Here is a 26408-nt window from a genome sequence, read left to right as displayed (position 1 = left end):
CCCGTATTTTAAACGAACGATGCCATTGAATTCTTCGCGAATTAATTAACCATTCTTTTACTAGGCCTTGAATTATTATTATGAGAGTCTCCCACTTACTGATATAGGCTGTCTGACGCGCGCAAATTACATAGGCCTTTAATATCCTATAAATATCATCAAGACAAAATATCATCGGTGAACAGTCTGTGGATTGATGTGGTTTGCAGACTAAAAGTCTTGTATCTTTTTCTTCAAGTCACCAAGTCCACCATAAATTGCACAGTTCCCATCATGCTTTGCACGTAGTTGTATATTGGGAGAGAAAATGTTGAAATAAAGTGTTGTTTTATGCATTTTTTAACTAGATGAGAAAATAGGGAGACTTATTAATGTTTAATGTTCTATTATGTTGGTGTTTTGGGGGTTAGTTACCATTGTACCATTGAGTTGAGCATGTGCTGGGGTTGAGGATCTCAAGTAATCAAACTTTCATTAAAAAAACAGCAATAACAAAAAGTTACTATAACACTTAATTACGGATAGTGGTTTCACATGATGGAAACATGTTATATCTATCGAAATATTTAATGTAGGATCAACTAAAATTAGACATGTCCAAATACTGCTGTCTATGATTGAATGATGGTCAACCAAAGTGTTTTTTTTTTTAATTAACCCATTAAAAAAAGTCTTGTCACCAGGTAAAAACTCTGTGTTCAAATTTCAACTTAAAGGATTTTAGACAAGTTGAGTCAAGTCAAGTTCTGAATTTAGGTTTATAGTTGGGTAGAGTTCACAGAAACAGTGAGGCACAAATTAATGTTAAAAATTACTATCGATAAATTATCAAATTAGGATTTTCTCTTTTCAGTTGACTATCATAATTAAATGATTTCTAAAAGACGAATGACAGGTACTGTAAAATGCTCTGCAATGTCTCTTTAAGAATAATCACAAAAAAGCTGAGTAATTATTACAACTTTTATTGACACCTTTCATAAACCAAATAATATGTTTGACACGGTTATGGAAAATTAAGTACAGTCAGTAGAAAGAATGTCAATTATAATGTAAAACAATGTTAAAATATATAAAATGTCATTAAAATATGTGACCCTGGACCACAAAACCAGTCTTAAGTCGCTGGGGTATATTTGTAGCAATAGCCAAAAATACATTATATGGGTCAAAATGATCCATTTTTCTTTTATGCCAAAAATCATTAGGATATTAAGTAAAGATCATGTTCCATGAAGATATTTAGTGAATTTCCTACCGTAAATATATCAAAACTTAATTTATGATCAGTAATATGCATAGCTAAGAACTTCATTTGGACAACTTTAAAGGCGATTTTCTCAATATTTTGATTTTTTTGCTCCCTCAGATTCCAGATTTTCAAATAGTTGTATCTCAGCCAAATATTGTGCGATCCTAACAAACCACACATCAATGGAAAGATTATTTATTCAGCTTTCAGATGATGTAGAAATCTCAGTTTTGAAAAATTGACACTTATGACTGGTTTTGTGGTCCAGGGTCACAAATGATTGTGAAGATATGAAGATTTAAAGAGACATCTGAAGGCAACGGTTCCCAACCTGGGGCCTGAAAATAATTTAGTTAAAATGTGTGTGTAATTCAAAACACTATTAAATAACTCCTGACCAGTCATCATTAACAGTAGCTTCATGTGCTGCTCTCTTCTGAACTCTTCCTTCACACAAGCGTGTTCTCTTCATTAAAGCTGCAAGTGAAGGGTTGCCAGATCAAGATAAAAAAGTGTTCCCTGTTATCAACCCCCTAACTAAGACACTCTAAGATTTGTGACCCACAAAAACAGATTTGGTTTCATGTAATGCAATGCAAGTCTTCACAAGAGACATTTCCCTAACTCTCAAAAAAAGAAAAGAGTTAAAAGTGCAGGAAATAAAGTGCAATAAATCCAGTGATAGAATTCAAAATCACAATTGTATGTCATACCTGACAGTAAGACTGCAACACAACAGACAAACGACAGAACAGCATCTCATTCAAATCAATAATATACAGGGCAACAGAAAACTACATAAACCAAAAAAGAATACATTTGAGGATGATGAATTAAAAAATACTTAAATCTCATCTATTCACTTTGTTCTGTGAATAACCCATGTACCTCCTGTGTCTCTGTTTACCAACTTTTCTGTAAGTTACATGAGCACCCTCTTGACATAATTGTTCATCATCATCTGATTGCATATCTGTAGTTCTTTGTTGTCAACACCTGTGTGTCTGAATGTCCCCTCTGATTGTCAGGTGTATTTTGTTTGCCAATTGCTTGTATTATTTTGTGTAGTGTCCTTGGATTCTTGAAAGGCGCTATAAAAATTAAACATAATATTATTCACAAACATTAGTCAACACTAAAGTACATTCTTGATTTATCATGATCAGTCAGTTTATAATCACTATAAACTGCCAGTAATGTAAACTCACCTCATCCTGGACCTTCTCTGCTTGATCAGAATGACACTCTTCGGCTTGATCACAAGAGACTGAGATATCAGTGATGAAAAAATAAATAAATAAATTCAGTATATATGGATGTCCTATAAAAGGTTTAAATCAACTTCATAATTTAAGTGGTTGGTGTTATGATAAAGGAAAAATATTTTTCTAAAATCTCCTAACAGTGAGAGAGAATCTAGTACAATACTCACAGTCTGGTCTCACGTGCTCCATGCTGTCCCATCTAACAGGTTTCACTGTATTTGTATCTCTTAACCCTTTAATTTGTGACTTTTCCTGTTTGTTCTTCATCTTCTTGTTCTTGCTCCTCTGATGATCAAACTGCAGTTTGATGGGCATCATTTTCCTCCCAACATGTTCCAGTGTTTTCCTCTTAAATTTTTCTGCCTGTGTTAAACAAGACATTTAACATTTTGGCAACAATCGTGTGTGTTCAGTCCTGCTGCTGACACGTACGCATGCGCACATACTCTACACGCGCTTTCCATGGTGATGGAAAACATTTGAATGTCAGGACATATGAGTCTGTTCACTTGAGTTATTTTTGCATTCACACTCTTTTACCTTGAAAGTGTTCAGTAAAATAAACTACTACTAAGTTCACTAAAATGAGATCCACTCATCGAAGCAAAAGTTACGAGAGTTCTACTTTTGTTTTTCTTCGAAGCCACGCGCATCAAAGGCTCTAATGCATTATCCTTTGTTTATCTTTAGTGCTCGATACTAGAGATGTTCGGTTCTTGAACGAATCGTTCTTTTGAGCCGATTCTGAGGAAGTAACCGCTCGAGTAACTGAATCGAACTTTTGTTCCGGGTTGATGACGCATGACGCACAGCCGAAGTAGCACGTCCAACTCAAAAAGAACCGAACGAGCCGTGGCGAAGTTTGCCGAGGATTACCGAAGATGAGTAAGTTGACGATACTGCGCACGCCTGTGAGGAGCGCACTGGAAATGTGCTTATTTATTAAAACCTGCAAAAACCTTTCTGTCGAGTGATGTAAATACATTTTACAATAGTTTATTGTGCATGCATATTATATTTAAAGTTGCTTAATCAAGGAGCTTATGACTGGTTTACTCATACTATAGACATGTAGAACATATCCGCGTTTGTGCATCAATGTCTGTAATGTGTGCTGTAGGTGAGACACTTTTAGGAATCTTATCCAAGTTGTAGGCTGGTCAATATTGGTCAAAAAGTGAATTTAATTTAAGTGAATTATATGGCAATAATCCGCAATATGCTTTCACACAAATAACTTTATTTTTTGAATGTTTCAACATGTGTTGACACAAATGACTTATTTTAATTTTTCATTGATACAACATGCCACTGAGTTGTTAGAAAAGAAATGCGTAGAGACGTCAGGAACCGATGAATGGCTTTTTGAACCGGTTCAATGAGCCGATCTGTCAGAAAAGAACCGGTTCGCGGAAATGAATCGGACTTTGCATCACTACAAGAACCAAAGTTTCTCTTTGTTCTTCCTTGCAACGCATTCGAATCTGTCTCTATATCATCAGCTGAATTGTTTATTTATATTTCTAGCATGATTCTGCATGTGCTGTACAGTTGACACGCGGCTCTTCATTTCCTTCAGAAAGTTGATGAATGATGCAACTTCAGAGCAGCATGACACCGAGTTTGTAAAAGTCACTCTCAGCAGGTGGCGCTGCTGCCACTTTGCATCTTCTTTCACTTTCAAAGTGACCCAACTGAGCAGGACACAACACTTTACTCTCATTGTAAATAAGCCTTGCCAGGGTTAGTTGCCTTAGATTCAGATTGTTCTATAATTCATATAATAAAAGTAACATACAAACTACATAGGCTCTCTAATGCAAGATTAGCACCATTTTAAAACTTTTTTTATAACTAAAACTATGGAAATGTCATCTAACTTAATAAGTAAATGATATATTAATAAATCAACAACCTTTGTTATTACCAACCTTATTTAGGATTGATAATGTACCAGATTCCTCTGTGAAAACCTCTTCGTTGTCCTCTGAAGATCAGACAAAAATCAAAGAAATTATCCAACACTTTTAAACACATTAAATTCGGCACCGTTTCAGCTCCAAAGAGAAGTTCATTCCTCTGGAGACACATTCCAGCTGTCAATCACAAGTAAGAACCGCCCAATCAGACCAAAACACAGAAGCCAGGCCCCGCCCACAGTCTTGTGCCTAATTTTCCCAACTGAGGTGGACAGAACCTGAACGCTGACCTGAGAAATGACATGACCTTTGCAGACTTAACAGTGTAAATAACGAAAAAATATCTCGAGACACGTTTTCTAAAAGCTGCAATAAAATGTACAATTCCCATCATGTTTTGGTCTAGAGAAAATGTTGAAATTGTGTTGCTTTATACCTTTTTTTTTTAGCAAGATGAGAAAATAGGGAGACTTATTAATGTTTAACATATGAAACCTGTTGGTATATTAAAAGTGCTATTAAAAGTGATTTAATTACAGATAGTGGTTCCACACGATGGAAACATTTGATCTCTATTAGAAATAGGCTACTTAATGTAGGATCAACTAAAATTAGACATGTCAAAATACCACTGTGCATGACTGAATCATGTTCAACCAAAGAGTTATTTATTGAGTAAAAAAAAAAAAGTATTGTTCAAATTACAGGATTTTAGTCGAGTTGAGTCAAGTTCTGAATTTAGGTTTATAGAACTAAAAATAACAAGGTTAATAGCCTATAAACAGAGTTCACAGAAACAGTGAGGCACAAATTAATGTTAGAAATTACTATCAATAAATTGCTATCAAATTAGGCTTTTCTTCTTTCAGTTGACTATCATAAGTAAATTATTTCTAAAAGATAAATGACAGGTAAAATGATCTGCAATGTCTCTTTAAGAATAATATAAATATCACAAATAAGCTGGGTAATTATTAAAACTTTTATTACATGTACTTACATGTTTAACAACTTTTTAGAAAATTAAGTGCATAAATAATGTCAGTTATCATGTAAAACAATATCAAATTTTACAAAAAATATGACTGTACACAAAGCAGAGAATAAACTTTGGTAGCATAAAGAGGTCAGTTAAACAATTAAAAGATATAAAGAAGAGAGATTTGAGTTCATACATGTGCGTGTTCTCTTCATTAAAGCTACAAGTGAAGGGTTGCCAGATATCATGTCAGTGAAAAGATCAAATTTGGTTTCACGTAATGCAATGTAAGGCTTCACACGAGACATTTCCCTAGCTCTCAACAAAAGCAAAGAGTTAAAAGTGCAGGAAATAAAGTGAGAGAATTCAAATTCACAATTGTATGTCATACGTGACAGTAAGACACTGCAACACAAGAGAACACAGAACAGCATCTCATTCAAATCAATAATATACAGGGCAACAGAAAACTAGTACAATACTCACGGTCTGGTCTCGCACGCTCCATGCTGTCCCATCTAACAGGTTTCACTGTATTTGTATCTCTTGACCCTTTCATTTGTGACTTTTCCTGTTTGTTCTTCATATTCTTGTTTTTGCTCTTCTGATAATCAAACTGCAGTTTAATGGCCATTATTTTCCTCCCAACTGGTCTCACAATTTCATCTTCATACTTGTCAGCCTGTGTTGAACAAACATTGCATGAAAATTAATATTTTGGCTACAATCATGTGTGTTTGTTGTGTTCAGCTCTTAGTAAAATTGATCATCATCTCATTAGTGACAACTCAGCATAATCTTTTCTACAGAGAATAAATGGAGAAATTTAAGTGATGGGCACTTGAGAAACACCTGATGTCTGCAAGTTTGATTTTCATTACCATGAAGGTAGATCACAGATACTGAATCATTCAGTGGTGAGCAAAGTGAATAAAATTGTCATTAGACCGATGGTTGTTATCTTTTTTATTATATTATCCAAATCAACTGACAAACCATTATGCAGTAAAGACTTAGGAGTTTATTTAACGGCAAAGATTGTGGTGGAGAGTTTGGTCAAACTGTGGCAGCGATACAGTGAATAGCCCTGCAAAATCAAAAAGACAGTGCCATCCGCGGAGCGATTTAGTGTACCTGCAGTAAAACTTTAGTCTCCTGGCTACCATGTCAGAAGCTGCCATTCTTAAAAAAAAAAGGCCACTGCAGCAAATTCAGTAGCTTTTAGATATTGTTGGTCCAATTTTGTTGAGACCCCCTCAGCCCCGAAATTTAGCTGCTGACGGCTCTCCTCTTTCTCTCTACCATAGTAGCTGTTGATTATATGTTTTGCATGTTGTGCTTTTATTGAGTATATCATAACAGAAATTAGTGATTTACACCAATAATGTGGCTACTGGGCAATCGGCCCTCGTTGTGGAATAAATGAAGACATATATTATGATAATATAAATGACCCTTTCAAAGGCCAGTGAAGGCATACTGCCAGTTAGAAGAAGAAAGCCTCTTCTCTTTAAAGAAACATGACAATGTGATTTAAGTTTGCAAAGTCGTATCTGAACAAACCTTAAGACTACTAGAACAATGTCCTTTGAACAGGCAAGACCAAAGTTGAGATGTTTGGTCATAATGCACAGTGCTATGTTTGGTGAAAACCTGAAGAGCAGCACAAACACCCAAAAGTCAAGCATGTTGGTGTGGATGGCTGATAGAGCTTGCATAAATAAATACATACATAAAAAATCACATCTTGCGATATTGAGCCACACAAAATCACTGCAAGGGAAATTCAGCCAAAAACTACCAAGATATGATTTTGCCCTAATGTGTGATGCTTTGTGTCTGACTGCTATTCAAGTTCACATCCGTTTGAGTAATCAGTCAAAACAAATGATGACCTCTGCTCTAAAACAAACCTAAAAGTAAATACTACTACATCTTGGTGAAGTTTACTTAGAATATCCATGATTATGAATATTTTTTAGCCACACAGGTTATTATACAAAACCAATTATGACATGCATTTAAACAAAAGCTTGATATTATTTTACAGAATGACATCCAAATGTGTTTTTGAAAACGCTACTTAAAACATACAATACTATTGTATACTAATATACCACTAATAAGTGTACTATTATCATCATCACTGAAAACAACAAAAGACTAATTTTTCTAATATTAAATACAATATTCAAGTGATTAAGGATTCAAAACAGAATATCAAAAGTAAATTGACTAAAACAGACCAAAATGAGATCCGAGTCCACTTTCCATCTCATTGAAAGTGTGAATGCAAAAATAACTCAAGTGAACAGATTCATATGTCCTGACAGTTACATGTTTTCCATCACCATGGATAGCGCGTGTAGTGTATGTGCGCATGCGTACGTGTCCTAACACTAACAGCAGGAAACATCGTCAGTAAATTGACAGTTTATGCTCTAAAACGATTATTCAGTAAAAGAAATGGTTGTCCTCTGAAGATCACACGCAAATCAAAGAAATTATTTTTTATCAAAAAACATTTTTTATCACTTTTAAACACTTCAAATTCAGCTGAAATGTCAGGACCCCAAAGACCAACAAAACACGTTGTGACTAAACGATCATCTACATTTTAAAATACAGGTGCTGTTTCAGCACCGAAGAGAAAGTTCATTCCTATGGAGTTAATTTTGCCACGTTGAGGTACATTCCAGCTGTCAATCACAAGGAAGAACCGCCCAATCAGACCAAAACTCAGCAGCCAAGCCCCGCCCACAGTCTTGTGGAACTGAACAGAGCACTGACCCGAGACATGACATGACCTCTGCAGACATAACAGTATGAATAAGTAATACGTATAGTAGAATGTTATTGAAAAATAAGTAAGTGTTGTTGAAAAATAAATTAGTGAAAAAAAGGTTCTCAAGACACGTTTTCTAAAAGCACCTTCTTTAGGAACGCTATAATTTTCTAATGAAAAAAAGTTGGTCATGACCCCAAAATTATTTTATAATAATCAGGTGAGAAACTTATTTCCCTAAGAATATACCTGAACAATTATAATGCGTCTTCCCTATTATTTAAAACTAGCGATGCCACTGAATCTTTCGCGAATTCTTTTGAGTCGGTTCTTCGCAAAACTGAATCGATTCGGACAGCTCTCTTAGTGAATCATTTGGAGCGGTTCTCAGTTAGTAAAACGGTTTTGGCAACAAATTGTGTGCAGTTAAAGTGTATATGTACAATTGAATTTGTCTGTATAATTATTTTTGGGCTGTTTCAAATGAATGAAAATATAGTATATAATATAATGTGCATATTTGCTAAGATATCAACTTTGAGTTGTTTGCATATGACCTCAAAGCTAAAATATATGGACTAAAAGCCACAAAACTCCAGTTCTGATTGCATTGACTATTTCAACTGTTTTATTAAAGGGGATACACAGTAAATGAGCCAATAATTGTGAACATAAATTTAGAAATAGAGGCCAGTCAGATCACTTACTCAAGACATTTTTGCATCTCAGATTTCTGCTGTTATCTGTGAGAGGAATGTCTGGGCGGTTAAAACACTATCAAAATACATCTAGTTTTGACAATAGGCTACTAGTCAGAAGACAAACGTCTAGGAATCAGCAGTGTAAATGCTGAGGTGAGTATAAGATACTCTCATGCGATTTGATAGGCTATATTTTCCTGCTACAGTTGTTTGACTGATTTGAGACGTTTTGCTTGAGAATTTCTTCAACAGAAACAATGTGTCTCATTGATGTCACTCTCTTCTGCCTATTGTCTTGATGGTGATTTCATGAGGAACTGTTCATCCTAAAATTACAATTCTGTCATCGTTTACTCATACATGCCTTTCCAAACCTGTATGACTGACTTTCTTCTTAGGAACATAGGAACATAAAGAGGAACATAAAGAGATGCTGTGAAAAATGTTCATGCTGTATATTGTATATATATTCGCATATAAGAACCATACATTTACAAATGAGAATGTTGAGCTTTTGGTGGAGGGTGACATTTTCGCACAAAACAATTTGGGTCACTGGAATATTACACATTGGCTTGTATGGTCTTTTTATAGTGTGTTTTGTCCTTTTTGGAGTTTGACAGCCCATGTGTACTGTAAAATAGCAGCTTGAACTCTTCATCCTAATTTCCTTAATATGCTTTTGTGTTCCATTGTAACATGAGGGAGAGTAAATGATGACAGTGTATTTATTTTTGGCTGAACTGTTCCTTAAATGAGTCAGAGTTTCTGTCTGTTTATTTGTAACTGTCTCAATTCTCCAATATTTAGATGCTTATTTAGCTCATTTCGTTGTATTTCATTCTATTCCTCATAATAAAGCATCTGAGGTAAGCTCTCTGTGCATCAGTGTAAAAGTGAATGCAGGTACTTACTAAAAGTGTCTGTAAATGTGAACTCACAGGAATCCCAGCTTGCAGGCAGTCAGACAGGTCGAACGAGAAGAGAGAGGCAGGGAAGGTGTAAAAATGATACGTTCTAAAGCTATTTATGCGTCGAAACGTCAGTCACTTTTGAACACCCACGTCACATATGCATATGTTTGATCTGTGATCTGTTGTTGGTCTGCAGGTGTGTGCCTATTGATGATCTTGATGGGGGTCATATCTCAATACCTGCTTACTGTGAGTATCATAAAGTGTTTGCCGTGCATGCTTGAGTGGTTGCTAAGGTAGTATGGATAGTTTTTTCCTGTCTGTCATTAAGATAAATAAATAAATACAAATAAAAAGGAGACCCCCCCCCAAATCTTAGTGCTATATTGTTTTTTTTAGATATGGATTGAGTTCCTCCTTCAATGCAAGCAATAATAACCCAAAAATGAAACTTTGCCAAGATAGTTGAGTTTGAAAAGCTGCGTGTTTGTAAGAAACAAATCCATTATTAGGTATTTATTAAATTTGAAATTGTGTCCTCTATCCAGTGAAAAAGCAGTCTCGTCTGATTTAGGAGAGAAATATGTACAGATCAAGCACCGTTTACAAGCAAAAACAGTCCAAAACAGTTCTAAACAAATATTGTTGGTGGGTTTTGATGTCAGAGGACAACAGGAGATGGACTTTTTCACTGAAGGAAGCATTATTATGCATTATGGAATTCAGCCAAAAGCAACAGTTTTAAGTTAAAATCACCTTAACGATGGATTTGTTTCTTACAAACCTGCAGCTTTTGGCTTCACAAGATGTTAACGGATGGACTGGAGTGGTGTGGATTACGTGTGGATTATTGTGATGTTTTTATCAGCTGTTAGGACTCTCATTCTGACGGCACCCATTCACTGCAGAGGATCCAAAGGTGACCAAGTGATGGAATGCTAAATTTCTCCAAATCTGTTCTGATGAAGAAACAAACTTGTTTACATCTTGAATGGCCTGAGAATGAGTAAATTTTCAGCAAATATTAACTTTTGTGTGAACTATTTCTTTAAGGGTTTGTTCAAGTCACTAATTTAAAGTATGATCAACAGTAATAGTAATTTAGCAAAGAGAACTTAAACAGGCCCACTTACTACTACATCATTTAGCATTTGCCCTAATCCAGATTGAGGTAAAAATTTCAAACATGCTAAGGGCGTAGAAGTTAGTAAGGATGCTAGGGACATGTCCCTGACAATATATCCAGCTACTACTAAACTGTCCCTGTTTTGATCATACATTTAAATATATGTATATGTAACCACTGTTGTTGTAATTTTGGCTGCATCTGAAATATGTCATACCACTTATATTACCTGAGAAGTTAAAAGTAAGTACACTAGAAAAGTACGTCCTTGAAACAGAGCTTTTCGAAACTCTGAATCAGTTAAACCATTGTGTTGCAAAATGATTCACGGTTTCAAAACGCTCCAATTGGATCGCGAATCATTTGTTTCACACTGAGACATTCGTGCGTACCACGAATCATTATATTCAGATCGGGAATTTGGAGCAAGTTCGCAAATCTTTTTATTCAGATCTTGACTTTGGAGTGCGTATCACGAAATCTTTATATTTTACTACAAATACAATGGTTAAACTATTGTTAGTATAGCACATCTATGGTTAATTTGTGGTTACAATGGTAGTTTTTTAGTAAAACCATGGTTAATTTTCAGAGGAGATGTGTTGCCAGGTTAACAAACAAAAAAGTAATAAATTTACAACTTAAAATGACACATGGGATAAACACAGAAATACAGTTTTGATTGCTTTAGGATTAGCAGAGCTTTGGATGGTTTCCATGTACTTGTCTAGATCAACATGAAGAAAAGAGAGGTTTAGAGCCAGATTTTTGTTTAAGTATGTGAAACTTAGCTAGCAGGAAACACAAATTAATGAAGTTATATTTTGCTATATTCTCTTCTGAGTAGTCAAACAATCAAAACATCTTTAAAACTGCTGCTGTAAAGTTGGTTTTACATAATCAAAATTGTGTTATTATTGTCTGATTAATATGCTAACATAAAAAAGCTCTCTTTATGAATTATGAGTATGTTAGCCACCTATAAATAAAGACTTTATGATGACATGAAACTTTGGTCAAAAGTCTGTCATAAATGTGAATGTTGGGGTGTTGTCTGCTGTTATGTCTACACCAATGTCAAAATCAAACCTATATGCCCTAGAAACATGCACTTCAGAGAGTTGTTACGCTGGATAAAATGTAATATATAAGCCAATACAAATATGTGCTACCTAACAGGAATAACAAGCCAGTGCAAGAAGTGAGTTATCAATCTACACCTGTAATCTGGGAGATTGTTCTTACATGTACTGAAAGTGGAGTCTGTTATATGGGCGTAAGGACAGTAAGTATCTAATATTTCTGTCGGAGAAACAAGGTGTGATGAGGTGTGTATAGCTGGCATGTAGAGTCAACATGAAATCAGAATGAACTCTTTTTGTGCACAATTCACAAGCACTCAAATCCAGGACACATCTGTTCTTCATTAAATATCCAGTTTTGGTCAGAAATACGTTACATTACAGTAGTAAAATGAGTGTTGTTTCATTCTAACTTTAAAGCACTGGAGTTTCTTTTTTTTTAATTCAGGTAATTTCATGTAAATAAGTAAATTTGGGCAGTTCTGGGAAGGTTAATTATTAATCAGTTAATTATCTATATTAGATAACTAGGATAAATGTAGAAAAGGCAGCTGAAGAGGTAATTCATGCATGTTCCTGATAACTTTGTGTGCATTGCCATGTTTTATGTTTATCTTTTTTTTTACAGCCTGTTCTGTGATGCACATTTTTTGTTTTTTCTCTGTTTTTTATCCAGCGGCTGGTGAGTTTTTCTTTGGGAGATGAGGGAGTGGATACTGTTGAAGAGGCTCTTTTACGGATTCCGCTTCTCATTGATTCTTATCGGCTGTCCAGTGCCGAGGTGATTTTAGAGGTCCGGACAAACAAAATCAGCCTGAGAGACAGAAACAGCCAGGTAAGAATACAACGGAGAATAGAGCGACTACATGTACTACTATTAAAACAGATGGAAAAAAGACAGAATCTAGCATCATTCAAGAATCTTTACGGTTTTAGAAATGCATGCATTTATCATATGCATCAAATAATATGTATTAAAATGAATAATTCACCCAAAAATGTAATAGACTGAAAATGTACTTGCACTGAGGCCATCCAAGGTGTAAATGAGTTTGTTTCTACATCTGAACAGATTTGGAGAAAAGTAGCATTGCATCACTTGCTCACCAATGGATGCTCTGCAGTGAATGGGTGCCGTCAGAACGAGAGTCCAAACAGCTGATAAAAACATCACAATAATCCACACCACTCCAGTCCATCAGGTAATGTCTTGTGAAGCAAAAATCTGCAGGTTTGTAGGGGGGAAAATCATCATTAAGACGTTTTTAGCTTCATAGCTCTGCTTATTGGCTGAAATAGGATTACAAAATCCATAATAACGCTTCCGCCAGAGAAAAAGTCACCTCATCTGAATCAGGAGATAAATCTGTTCAGATCAAGCACTGTTTGCAAGCGAAATCATTCCAAAACAGTTCTAAACAAATATGTAGGTGGATTTTTTCACTGAACAAAACATTATTATGGTATATGGACTATTGTATTTTAACCAGAAGCAACGGTTCAAAGTTAACAACTTCTTAATGATGCATTTGTTTCTTACAAACACACAGCTTTTTTGCTTCACAAGACTTTGATGCACTGGAGTGGTGTGGATTACTTGTGGATTTTTGTATTGTTTTTATCAGCTGAATGGACTCTCATTCTGACGGCACCCATTCACTTTAGAGTGTTTTCAGCAAATTTTCATTTTTGGGTGAACTATCCCTTTAACTTGAATGCAATGCAATGCAATATGAGCCACTTTGGATAGAAGCATCTGCCAAGTGCATAAATGTAAAATGTTATGCACAAACCAAAACACTAGCTGATTTCAAAAGACTCCAAGAGAGAAAAGATCCTGCAGCATTTGAGACACACATGCTGACACTTGATCTAATGCAACAAAATTCACCCAATTTTCAAATGTCACTCAGATACATTTTGGATCACCATATGTTTGCAAAGCACTGTACACTGTACAGAATATTTATTTTATGAATCATATTAAATTGCAACTAATGATCGATGTGTTGACTGTTCCACAACTGACCATTAATGAGGAATTGGAGGAGTTTGCTGTGTCCTCTCTTCTCCGCTGCGACTGCATAAACTGCCCAACTCTCAGCGATCCAGCCCTTCTCCTGCTGGTTAGTCAGAGCTGCACCCAGAAGAGGCCAAGCGTGTGTTTCTTCAGCTGCGCATCTGTCAAAGTGAGACGAGTTTCATTGCAGCAATCACTGGTAATTCCTGATTCAGATTCAGGTGATGCTGTTGTGATTGTCCTAGCAGAGCTCCGCCTCTTTGATGACATCCCTCTCTACCTGTTTGCATACTTCAGGCAGAGCACATAAGAGATGACATCAAGCAAGTTGTGTCGCATTACACAATAAGAGCAAACAGGTACAGGTCTTAACAGTTGGGTAATGTTGTAATTTCCTGTGTGTGCCCGCAACCTAGAGAAATAGAACCTGTTAGTTAGAACACAAACCGGTTTAACCAGTTTCTCATAACTTACGAAGGCGTGACTGAGTACAGGGAGAGAGGGAGAGAGAGACAGATTTGCAGAGGGAAAGATTCATTCGACCTCGGACGTTCTTTAGGACTAAACACTTACAAGACAAGCAGGACACAAGTAAGGTACAGTGTGTTATCTTTATCTGCTGTATGTGCTTATCAGCTACATATGAAACTGTGTCTGTGTGTGTGTGTGTGTGTGCTTTTAGAGCAGGAGACACACTGAACTAACCTCAGGGCATCTCAATGTCAAACTGAATGCCAAACATGTTTTCTAGGATGGTTAGATTTTCTTATGAATGAGCATGTGTGGTTAACTAAGACTTTGTGGACGGAATTATTGCTAAAAATGAGCAAAATCTGACCAAAGTTTACTTTAGAGATGTCTTTAGAGATAAAAAATATTCATAAATGAATTCAGTAATGTTTTTTCATTCTAAAAATGCAGTTTTGTTTTAGGGTTACTGTGTAATTAATATAATTATTTTCGAATAAAAAAAAAAAATGGTGTGTCATTTAAAGGACAGCCCTTCGCTCGACTTTGTAGTTTTTAAATAAATTTGACTTTGACTCATTTTCATAGATAAGTAAATGAACTTGATTCAAAAAAGGTGTTTTATTCTTGTCCAAGTCTTTATTTGGAAGATAATATCTTGCTCTTGCTGTGTTCATATGGGCGTTTTTTTTTTTGTTTTTTTTTAGTTATGCAACTTAAAGTTGTTTGATGTGATTGTTAATGACTCATTAGCATTGTGTGCCGGCAATTAAATCACATTTTGTTTAAATCACCGTGACGCACATCAAAACCGATTGAAATACTGCAGATCTGCTCATTGTCCAGCAGAGCACTTTCATTCTGAATAAAGGGAGTGTTGTCATGTAATCGTGTGTGTTTCAGGTTCTCTGAGTCCAGTATGGATATTTTGGGAATCCCGAGTCCACCGTACACCCAAGCCCCAAATCCACCCTCACCCGTCCCTCCTCCACCCTATCCCGGCATCAGAGGTGTGTGTGTGAATCAATGCTTATCAATACTGATTATAAACAGACACAGATTAACACACTCTTCCTCAATTCTAGCTAACGAACTGGCAAACGGTCAACCTGATAAGTCATTTCTTAGGGCTCAGATGGACGTGGTGAGTACATATAAACAAATACAGAATTTAACTACAGAAAATAATTGCTGAATTTTGCACTGAATTCATTTTTACTGTAATTTTGATCAAATGCATATTGCCTATAATATATATACAGTATATAGGCAGCGTGTATTTGATCAAAAGTAAAAACTCTATCATGCTTAATTGGTACTCAATTATAGCATTTATCAGTGATGATCAATTATTAATAATGGTTCTTATTATTATCAAAGAGGAAAACAGCCTTTTCTGCTTAATATATAATCTTATCTTTTGAATGGTAGTATATCACGTTTTCCACAAAAATATGACACAGCACCACTGTTTTCAACGCTGATAATAATCGGAAATGTTTCTTGAGCATCAAATCAGCATATTAGAATGATTTCTGAAGGATCATGTGACACTGAAGATTGGAGTAATGATGCTGAAAATTCAGCTTTGATCACAGAAATAAATTACATTTTAAGATATATTCAAATATAAACTGGTTATTTTAAATTCTAATAATATTTTGCAATATTTTTATTGTATTTTTCATCAAATAAATGCAGCCTGGGTGAGCATAGGAGACTTAAAAAAAAACTTAAAAAAAAAACATTATGTTTATACATATGTGCCCCTGGAGCACAAAACTCTTAAGTCGCTGGGGTATATTTGTAGCAATAGCCAAAAATACATTGTATGGGTCAAAATTATCCATTTTTCTTTTATGCCAAAAATCATTAGGATATTAAGTAAAGATCATGTTCCATGAAGATATTTTGTAAATTTCTTACTGTAAATATATCAAAACTTCATTTTTGATTAGTAATATGCAATGCTAAGAACTTCATTTGGACAACTTTAAAGGAGATTTTCTCAGTATTTAGATTTTTTTGCACCCTCAGATTCCAGATTTTCAAATAATTGTATCTCAGCCAAATATTTTCCGATCCTAACAAACCATACATCAATGGAAAGCTTATTTATTCAGATTTCAAAAATTGATTTTGAAAAACTGACCCTTATGACTGATTTTGTGGTCCAGGGTCACATATTACGGACATATGTAATTCTAATTTTTATAATTAAAAAAAGCTTTATTTACTTCAGAAATCATGTTTAACTTTGCAAGGAGGTTTCGTTGTAATTGACTAACATCTGCATTTTTACCCATTTTGTCCCCAAGTACAGCTGAATTAGCTTGTTTTGTTCAGTCAGTGGATCTTTATGAGACTGTTGACTTCCAGCGCTCTAGTTGACCTTCAGTTTGACCATTAGCATGACCTATAACACCACATTGATATGCTTGTTTACATTAACAACAGAGTTAAAAAAAGACCTGGTTTCTCTCTATTTCTAGGACTTGCTTAATCATTGTTTTGATGATATCGAAGCATTCATCGGAAAGCTGCAGCAGTCAGCAGAGGCTCAGATTATCCTCGACCAAAGAAGCAAAAAGAAGAAGAAAAGCCAGAAGAAAAGTGCAGACGGTATTGAAGGAAAAATCAAACCTGAACGCTTAATAAAATATAAAGCAAAGCTCTGAAACACAACTGAATTGAACGCTCTGTGAAGAGCATATTGTAGTGAGCTCTTATCAGCAGATGTGGCCTGTTATCTGCAGTTCCTAGTACCATCAGGGCATCAGCTGATGGGAAGGTGTTGTGTTACGAGGCCGTCAGCAGTATCCACCCTGTGTGTACTGAATACTAACATACTCTAAATTAAAATAATATCACACCTGCATCATCTTAAACACACACTAAAACAAGCCGGCATTGCACCACAGGTTTCATTATATTTTGTTAACTGCACACATGATCAGTGTTTTAGAGTTTGTTGTGTGTTTGTGTTTTATAGAGGATCTTCTCACAGCTAAAGCCAAACCGCCTTCTGAGAAAGAGTTTCTCGACGCTTTTCAGAAATTCAAATACAGCTTCAGTCTGTTGGTGAGTCATGAATCTTAATGTCAATATGTAAATTTATAAAAAATATTTTAATGATGGGTAATGCTATACAATAAGCTTCCATTTGTTCAAATTAGTTAGCTATAGTTAACATGAACTAACTATGAAAAGCATTTATTAATCTCAATTTATAATGACTGCAACATTTACTAATACATTATTAAAATCCAAAGTTATTTCTGGACCTAACATGAACTAACAATGAACAGTTTTTTTTATTAATTAACGTTAACAAAGATTAATAAATACTTTAACAAATATATTGCTCATTGTTAGTTAATAGTAGTTCATGTATTAATTAATGTTATCTAATTATCCTTATTGTAAAGCATAACCTAATGATGTTTTAATGGATAATTTATTAATTTGATATTTAATAATTGTTTAATATTTTAATTAAGCACAGCAATTACACAAAAACAATTATTTATAGTTTAATTATATTTAAGAAGATTATATTTACTATTTAATTATTTGCCAGAAAATTCTACTTATCTGTAAACGTTTTTTTAATTTGATATATTATTTATTATAAATATTATTTATCTATTATTTATTTATTTTATATCAAGCATGCTTTATATAAAATTGTTTACATCACCAAAATATACAATAACATAAAAATGTATGTATGTATATAATTGTAAATACTATAATACTAATACTTCTAATTATATATAGTATTTAAAAATAAAAATAATTTATGCAAATTATATATATATATACAGTTTATAATTTCTTATATCTTATAAGTGACTTAAGAAGCTATGGTGCAATAAAACTCACAAATTATATTATTTTATCATATTGACTAATATCTTATTGTAATAACCTATATTATATTATATTGTTATTCATTGTTATTTAAATTGGTAATATTAATTATTGCTATTAATAATACTATAATACTATGAATTAACTATTAAGCAGTTATTATATATATATATTTTTTTTTTTTACTCTCAGGTTTCCATAAGTGTATTGTTTGTTTTCCAGGCGCGGTTAAAATTTGCCATCTCCAATCCGACCTCAGAGGAGCTCGTGCATCATATCTTCAAACCGCTCGAAATGGTAAATGCGTGTGCATTGTATGTCTGCTCATATTTCTCCTGTGCAAACAGCAGAGCTTTTAAGGCCTTTGTCGCACTGCATTGTTTCAAGTGTTTCATCAAATGTTTGCACACTATTGTGCGGAGAAAGGTCTCATACCTCTATTGAGCAGTAGAGCAAATAATTCACCTTTATCTGCGTATGTTTGTAGGTCGTGAAGGCTACAGGAGGTCCTGGTTTCGCTGCGTCCGTCTCCAGCCCGGCTATGACACAAGGAGCTGTGACTCTGCTTCAGAACAACCTGACGACACAGGAAAATGCATTGTGGATCTCTTTAGGGCCCAACTGGACACAACATAGGTACGAATTGTAATTTTTGGAGATGTGTTCCTTTCATATGTGCACATGCTGATGGCTTGTTACCTTCATGTAGATCCGCTCTGCGGAGCCCCGTGGCGCCGTACACACTCGTGTTTCAGGACGGCTGGAAGCCGCCGGGGTCCGATGCCGCTGGATGGGTCGATCCTGTGGAGTTAGAACACAGACAAGACGCCGAGCTCTCAAAAGTAGAGGTAAAATGATCTAATAATGTACACTAGTGTTCGAAAGTTTGGGTAAGAAGGAAACAAGTCTCTTATACTCACCAAAGCTCCATCTATTTCATCAAAAATACAGGAAAAATTGTGAAATATTATTACAATTTAAAATAACTGTTTTATATTGTAATATATTTTAAAACGGCATATATTTCTGTGATCAAAGCTGAATTTTCAGCATCATTGCTCCAGTCTTCAGTGTCACATGATCCTTCAGAAATCACTCTAATATGCTGATTTGCTGCTCAAGGAACATTTCTGATTATTATCAATGCTGAAAACAGTTCATATTTTTGTGAAAACAGTGATACATTATATTTTTCAGGATTTTTTGATGAATAGAAAACTCAAAAACAGCATTTATTTGAAATAGAAATCATTTGTAACATTGTAAATGTCTTTACTTTCACTTTTGATCAATTTAATGCATCCTTGCTGAATAAAAGTATTAATTTCTTTAAAAAAAAACAAACAAAAAAAACATATTCTTAGCTGTTTCTAAATTTCGGCTAACCGTATAGTTAGATGTAAAACATTGTTAAAACAGTATTAAACCCATCATGAAGACAAACACACCTTTTTTTGATTTCCCTGTTTGTCATTGTGTGTTTAGTGTTTGTGATGTTCTTGCTAACATGTTTTTTTGTCTCTGTCACACTCAGCTGACTCCGTCTCACGCGTCTGACCGTCACACTGCTCCCGTTCAGACTACAGACGAACCGTAAGTGTGATTCACATCTGAAAAATCAATCAAATCCTATCGGACGTGTCAGTTTCAGCCATAGTTCTTCAGTATTTATGACTATAGGGTTTGCTCACACAAATAACAAAAGACATTCATCGTGTCGACTCTCACTGACCACCAGCAGCAGTTCCTCTTCTCTTGTCTGTGTAAATGCTGTGATAACGGTGCTGTTAAAGGCTTCACTGTGAGACTTGTTTAGTGATTCTCTCGTTGTCTTTTCTTAAATGACCCAGAGTTTCTGTTCATTTTATCTCAGTAATCAAAGGTGGTTATTTTGTAACTGCATTTTAAAGAAGTATTTTGTAATAATGGTGTTCAAATGTACAATTTAAGAAAACATCTCTGTCTGTTGTCCTCAGTGATGGCGGAGTTAAAGAGCGCTTGTATCGCTGCAGTTATGATTTTGTTGCACGGAACAGCAGTGAGCTGTCTGTACTTCAAGGAGATTCACTAGAGGTAACACACACACACACGCACTCATCTACAGTAGACAAAGACATTTTTAGAATTAATATTACAATAAATTAATATTTTAGGATATTAATAAAATATATATTAATCATATCACTATATATATAATGTATTAATTTGTTTTGTAGTTATATTATATTATGTTATATGTTATTATATTTTGGGGAAACATTTATTTATTTTGGAGACAACATAGTTATTTTAATAAAATATATTACTACTACTACTACTACTAATAATAATAATAATAATAAATCTTCAAAAAAAAACCGCAATATATATTTATTGATATTCTAAAATATTAATTTATTTTAATATTAATTCTAAAATGTTTGGTTTCGTTGTAAAAATGTTTTTGAGGTAAATATATACACACACAAATTTATTTTATATTAATTATATATTTCTTATATTTATTTCTTGCATGCCATCCCCAGATATATATATATATATATATATATATATATATATATATATATATATATATATATTCATTTATTTATTTAATTTTAAATATATGGGTTTTGTTCTGGAGGCAAATCTGCCCCAAACTATAATAGTTATACATCTATATTTACGTATTTCCCTCCAAACTGAGCCAAAAGAAAATGATCTCTCATCTCAATAATTTTACAATGCAATATCATATTTAACACCTGTAAAAATATTATATTAATGCAAATAACCTTTCTTTTCCTGTTATGTGTCTGTGGTCCAGGTGATCGAGGCATCTAAGCGCTGGTGGAAGTGTCGTAATAAGTTTAATGAAGTGGGATTCGTGCCGTTTAACATCCTGGAGCCGGTGACACACATCGACAACCCTGCGCTTCATAAAACTCCAAAGGTACAAACTCACATCAGCAAACTGGCTTCAGAAGCCCTCTATTCTTCTGCTTCTTCTGACATTACGCTCTCTGTTTCAGCCTCCCTCTGCTCCACCGATGTTCAACAGCCTGCCCAGCCCGTTCGCCATGACCTCTGACCCCAGTGCCACTCGGCCTCGCAGCATGATCCTCGGATCTCTGTCTGACGACAACGAGAAAGGTACAAACACATCGGTGTCTGACAGATCAACCGCAGCATCTCTGATCAGATCTCATTTATAGACGGCAACGGAGCACAGAGTGTTGTTATTGTTAACTGTTAAAACTTAACTTAATTGTTAAAACTATTACAAATACATTTTAGTAATTGAAATAAAATAAAATTTAAATATTAAATGAAAAACTTAAAGCTAAATTGAAATTAAAATAAGCTAAATAGAAAAAAAAAAAGGCAAACAAAAACTAATAAAACTACAAAAGCACATAACAAAATTACTGAAACTTAAACTAAAATTAAAAATGAAGCAATTTTAGTACCAGTGATAAACTGTTATTGTTTTGTAGTTTTTTTGTTTGTAATTTTGTTGTGCCATTTTTTTTAAACATGTCTGTATTATCTTTCAGTTTTGGTTTATTTAGTTTTAGCTATTTTAGTACTTCCACTTCAATTAAATTAAAATGAAAAACGTTGCTGAAATAAAAAGTTCAATATATATTATTTCAGTTAATTTTTCATAATTTATATATTTTTATGGTTTTGAGTTTTAGTTTAGGTTAAAAAAAAAAATAATAATAATCCAGCTGAAAATATAGGATTATGGAATAATTCAAACTCTACCTTTAAAAGAAAAATAATTTAAAAAATAATTTTTAAATAGAAAAAGAAAAAGACATTTTAAAATTCCCAAATTTCTCAAATGTAAAAATCCCTGAAAATGTTTTTCAGAATTTAAAAGTTTCTGTTAATATTATTTTAGTATCTTTTTTTTTTTTCATTTTTGTTTCTTTTTTCATCTTTTTGTAATTTCATGTGCTTTGTCTTTTTTTTATTATTATTATAATGTCTGTATAGTATTTATTCATTTTTATTTACTAGTTTTAGGTTTTTTAGCTTAGATTGTTTTTTTTTTTTTTTTTTTTTATATTTCTGTAGTTCATAGTTTTTATATTTAATTTTATTTCAGGTAATTAATTTATGGGTTTGGTTTTAATTTTAGATAAAAATAATAACCCTTGCTGGAAATCTGCTGAAAGCTAAATCGAAATATTCCTAAAGACTATCATATGTTGCTCACGGGCAGGTTTTTGATCTTGTGCTGATATTGATGTGCTGGTTGTGTGTCAGTGATGCAGGTGAATGACGAGCTGCTGCACCGTTTGACCAGCGGGAAGAATCTGTCTCCTCGTCTGGTGATCCCTCGTTCAGCAGACACATCCGTCCCGCTGGACTACAACTCACCACCTGCAGAGGTGGAGAACTGGCTGCGCAAGAAATGCTTCAGTGAACCGTGAGTCTCACACAGGAAACACTTTACAGCTATTAATAATAATACTGCACCTGAAACACCTCACATCACTGACGACGGGAAAAGCACATCCCACGTTCATTTAACATCATTTCATATGAACTATTCTACCAGAAACCATGATTACTTTGGTGCATTTTTTCTCTTACTGCAATATATACTAGCTTCAGTCCACATTTATGTTTTCACTGTTTGAGGTGCATGTATTATATAATGACGCAATAGCTGTGGTCAGTGAACAGCTGTTGTTGATGTGTGTGCAGGACTATACAGTGTCTGCGGGTTCTGAACGGAGCTCAGCTGTTCTCTCTGAATAAAGAAGAGCTGCGCGCTGTTATTCCTGAAGAGGGCGCTAGAGTCTACAGTCAGCTGACCGTCCAGAGAGCCCAGATAGAGGTACATCACACACAGAAAATCATCTCCTAACATATCATACACTTCTCTGCTGCATACAATGATTATGGAATCATCCTAACTAAACATCTAAAAGAAAACATTTTAATTTATTTTTTAAAAATAAATAAATAATTTTTTTTTTAGTTAAAATAAATAAATAAAAATTTAGAATCAGTGAATCAGTTTTCCAGTATTTATTTATTTTTTCCAAATCTGCTCTTAACATTGTAAAATGTTACAACACAAAAGGTAAACATAAATCCCCAGCATAATTTTGGTTTATTAAAAAATAAAGAATATGCTTTATACAGGATTAGAAGCTAGAAACCTTTAATTAAAACATACTAATTAGTGATAATTCATATTTTAAAATCCATGCAGCCTAGTGTTATTTTAGTGTCAATGACACATTATAGTTTTTAAAAAATATTTTGAATTTGATTTGATTTTTTAATTTTCTGTTTTCATTTTAATTTTTGTAAACTTTTAGTAATTTTGTTGTGTTATCATTTTTATTAGTTATCAGTTGTTACTTTTATTAGTTATTTTGTCATTTTATTAGTTTATCAGTTATTTATATAGTAGATATTAATTTTAAATGATTAGTTGTAGTTTATTAGTTTTATTAGTTCAACTTTAAATAAATGAAAATGACAAAACTGTTGACCGCTAATAATTTTTTTATTTAAAATTGTATTGTATATTATATTTCTTTTCTTTTTTGAATGTTTTGTTTAAAGCCGTTTTGCTTTATTTTATTTTATTTCAGTTCATATTTATTTTAAGTATCACATTTTTATGGTTTGGTTTTTAGTTTTTGTTTAGTTTTTGTCATAATATTTGCAATTCTATTTGGTGACTAAGCTATCATATTTCATATTTTAAAACACTGAGAAATGATCAGAAAGTTCCCCATTTTAGTATTTAAAAATAGCTGCCATTTTACAGAATATACTGCAGAGTTTGAAACACTGGATCACTCTGCAAAGAAATGCATTAACGACCTGCTTTAAAATGTTTTAACACTGAAGCGTAAGATGTGTCAGTTTCAGGCAGCATGCATGGAAACCCAGATTAACATCCTGAGTTAATATGCATCAATCAACCTAATGAACCCTTTTTAAAAATTAAACCAAGCAATTTGATCTTGACAGCCATCAATCAGCATGCATTTAGCATCTAACCGCATGTCTGTCTGTCTCTCAGGACGCTCGCAGAGCCACAGAGCTGGAGACGGTGATGGAGAAGCAGAAGATGAAGGTGGATTTGAAAATGGAGAGTGGAACTTTATGAAGATCTTTTGAACATGCACACAGATACTCTTGTCTTAACACCCTCTGACTGTATCATACACATGCAGAAGATCATTTACGCTATTGTAACCTGCTTTAAGGACTGTTTTGTTTTCCTATTTAGTTTTACAGCATGAAATGAGAATGTAAATCTGCGCAACGTTGTACAAATGTCTAAATTCTCTATGTAATATGGGTTAATATATTCTCAATAAATACATTTATTGCACAAACCTGAAACTGGCAAATCGTCTTTCTCCTCAAGAGGGCGCCAGACACCAACTAACCACTCTAAAAACTCAGCAGATTAATAACTCTTCTAGGATTTGAACCTGCAACCTTAGGGTTACCAGCCAGGTCTTGAACTAGTGCTAAAATACACTCAAAGAAACATAAAACTTCAGGACTCAGGAATCTCAGCATGCACTTTGACAAGAAGAGCAATAGTAATAGTAATGATATTATTATAAATCACAAACCCAAGCCTAAATTTGTATGGGTCCAACTAAATAATAAAATGTTTTGATGTAAGTTTTGTTGTTTTGGGACTTCAATTCAAAATCTTAGCCAAAGCAAATGCTCTTGCTCCATTGCTTGGTCAGCTAAATTACAAATTCACAGTTCCAACAAAACCCAAAATCAAAGGACTTTAAGATAGAAAATACTGACTGGAAAAACTGTGACTCACTAATATAACAAAAGTCTTTGAATACATTCAGATAAACTAATATCTGCCGCTGTCTATGGCGGGTAAATAAAACTAAGACCATTAAAAACATTTTTGTCACATGATATAAAATAAACATTATCAGAGATCAAATATGAAAACTGCTCTTATTTCAGCTAGAACATTTCTCATTGTCATTTAGCTTAACTTGATGTACAGTACACAAAAAACACTGGTCTGTGGAGGGTAACTTACTCTTTTATAGAAGTATATGGTAAATATGCAGTCTTCCCGCACTGAACACACACATCAAGATTTTATATGCTGTGTGTGTGTGTGTGTGTGTGTGTGTGTGTGTGTTACTGCGAGCAGCAGCAGCTCAGGTGTCAGGTGTGAGGTGAGGAATGTGTGTTTATATGTTTGATTAAACCAGCTGCGTGTGTTTGTGTGCGAGATTCACCAGCTAATTAAAACCATTTTATGATTTCACACACACTGAACCTGAACAAACATGAGTCTGATGCTTTAGGCCCAAAAATCTCTACTGTATGTACCTGAAAGAGAGCGATATTCAGTCATCTCAATGGCAGTAGTGATGAAGCGCTTTTAACTCTGCTTCACCAAACTTCGAATCCTTTGTTTTGAATCAGTAGTATTGAACTTGCTGAGTCACGTGATTTCAGCAAACGAGGCTTCACTGTTGATTCACTTTTTCGAAGTGCTCAAATGATTCAAATTGCGATCATTGCATTGCATGCACGCGTTTTCTCCTGAATGTAAACAGCGCTGATTACGTTGACTACGTTCTGGGGAAAGAGCACAAATGTGTCCTGGTACTCGGGGTGAAGAATTGTTGAATAAATGATGTTATTTTTGTTTTTTTTGCTCACAAAAAGTATTCTCGTAGCTTGCAAAATTGAAGTTGAGCCACTGATGTCACATGGACTGTTTTACCGATGTTCTTGCTACGTTTCTGGACCTGGGAACATTGCAGTTGTGTTGGTGTCTATGCAGGGTCTGAGAGCTCTCAGATTTGATCAAAAATATCTTAATTTGTGTTCGGAAAATGAATGAAGGTCATGAGGATGAGTAATTAATGACAGAATTTTCATTTTGGGGTGAACCTTTAAATCAGAACTTTGGAGCGGGTTTGCAAATCTTTTGATTCATTTCAGAACTTTGTAGTTGGTTCGTGAATCATTTCGTGAATTGAAAGATTGGTGATAAGCCC

General features: G+C 34.2%; 1 protein-coding gene and 1 long non-coding RNA gene across 5 annotated transcripts; one reads left to right on the top strand and one right to left on the bottom strand.

Annotated features, from left to right (window-relative positions):
- Positions 1-945: 945 nt before the first annotated feature.
- On the bottom strand, positions 946-3262 carry LOC131533811 (uncharacterized). The gene is made up of 3 exons (XR_009269205.1): positions 2685-3262; positions 2461-2519; positions 946-2343 (listed from the first exon to the last, which is right to left on the bottom strand). It is a non-coding gene; the product is annotated as an uncharacterized LOC131533811 (long non-coding RNA).
- Positions 3263-3383: 121 nt separating this feature from the next.
- Positions 3384-24777, top strand: eps8l1b (eps8 like 1b). Of its 4 annotated transcripts, none has more exons than XM_058766181.1 (19): positions 3384-3402; positions 10012-10064; positions 12700-12858; positions 14063-14212; positions 14341-14402; positions 15415-15521; positions 15597-15655; positions 17004-17133; positions 17504-17592; positions 18607-18681; positions 18872-19020; positions 19094-19232; positions 19919-19977; positions 20361-20457; positions 21191-21316; positions 21396-21516; positions 22642-22804; positions 23086-23218; positions 24425-24777. In XM_058766181.1, exons 1-19 carry the CDS (start codon positions 3399-3401, stop codon positions 24509-24511), a joined length of 1962 nt encoding a protein of 653 aa, XP_058622164.1. In that variant the 5' UTR covers positions 3384-3398; the 3' UTR covers positions 24512-24777. The 4 variants fall into 4 exon arrangements, with proteins under 4 accessions (XP_058622164.1, XP_058622162.1, XP_058622163.1 ...); XM_058766179.1 differs by having other exon boundaries at positions 14063-14242; XM_058766180.1 differs by lacking the exon at positions 3384-3402 and adding an exon at positions 8955-9054 and having other exon boundaries at positions 14063-14242.
- The last annotated feature ends 1631 nt before the right edge of the window (positions 24778-26408 follow it).

Source organism: Onychostoma macrolepis, chromosome 24, assembly GCF_012432095.1.
Source record: "Onychostoma macrolepis isolate SWU-2019 chromosome 24, ASM1243209v1, whole genome shotgun sequence".
NCBI lineage: Eukaryota > Metazoa > Chordata > Actinopteri > Cypriniformes > Cyprinidae > Onychostoma > Onychostoma macrolepis.
This window is presented reverse-complemented; position numbering and strand designations above follow the sequence as displayed.

What these genes read in the sequence shown, in the direction of transcription:
- eps8l1b (XM_058766179.1), top strand. An exon ending in ACCCTATCCCGGCATCAGAG is followed by an intron (nt 15,522 to 15,596) that starts GTGTGTGTGTGA and finishes CCTCAATTCTAG; the next exon opens with CTAACGAACTGGCAAACGGT. An exon ending in CGCTTCATAAAACTCCAAAG is followed by an intron (nt 21,317 to 21,395) that starts GTACAAACTCAC and finishes TCTCTGTTTCAG; the next exon opens with CCTCCCTCTGCTCCACCGAT.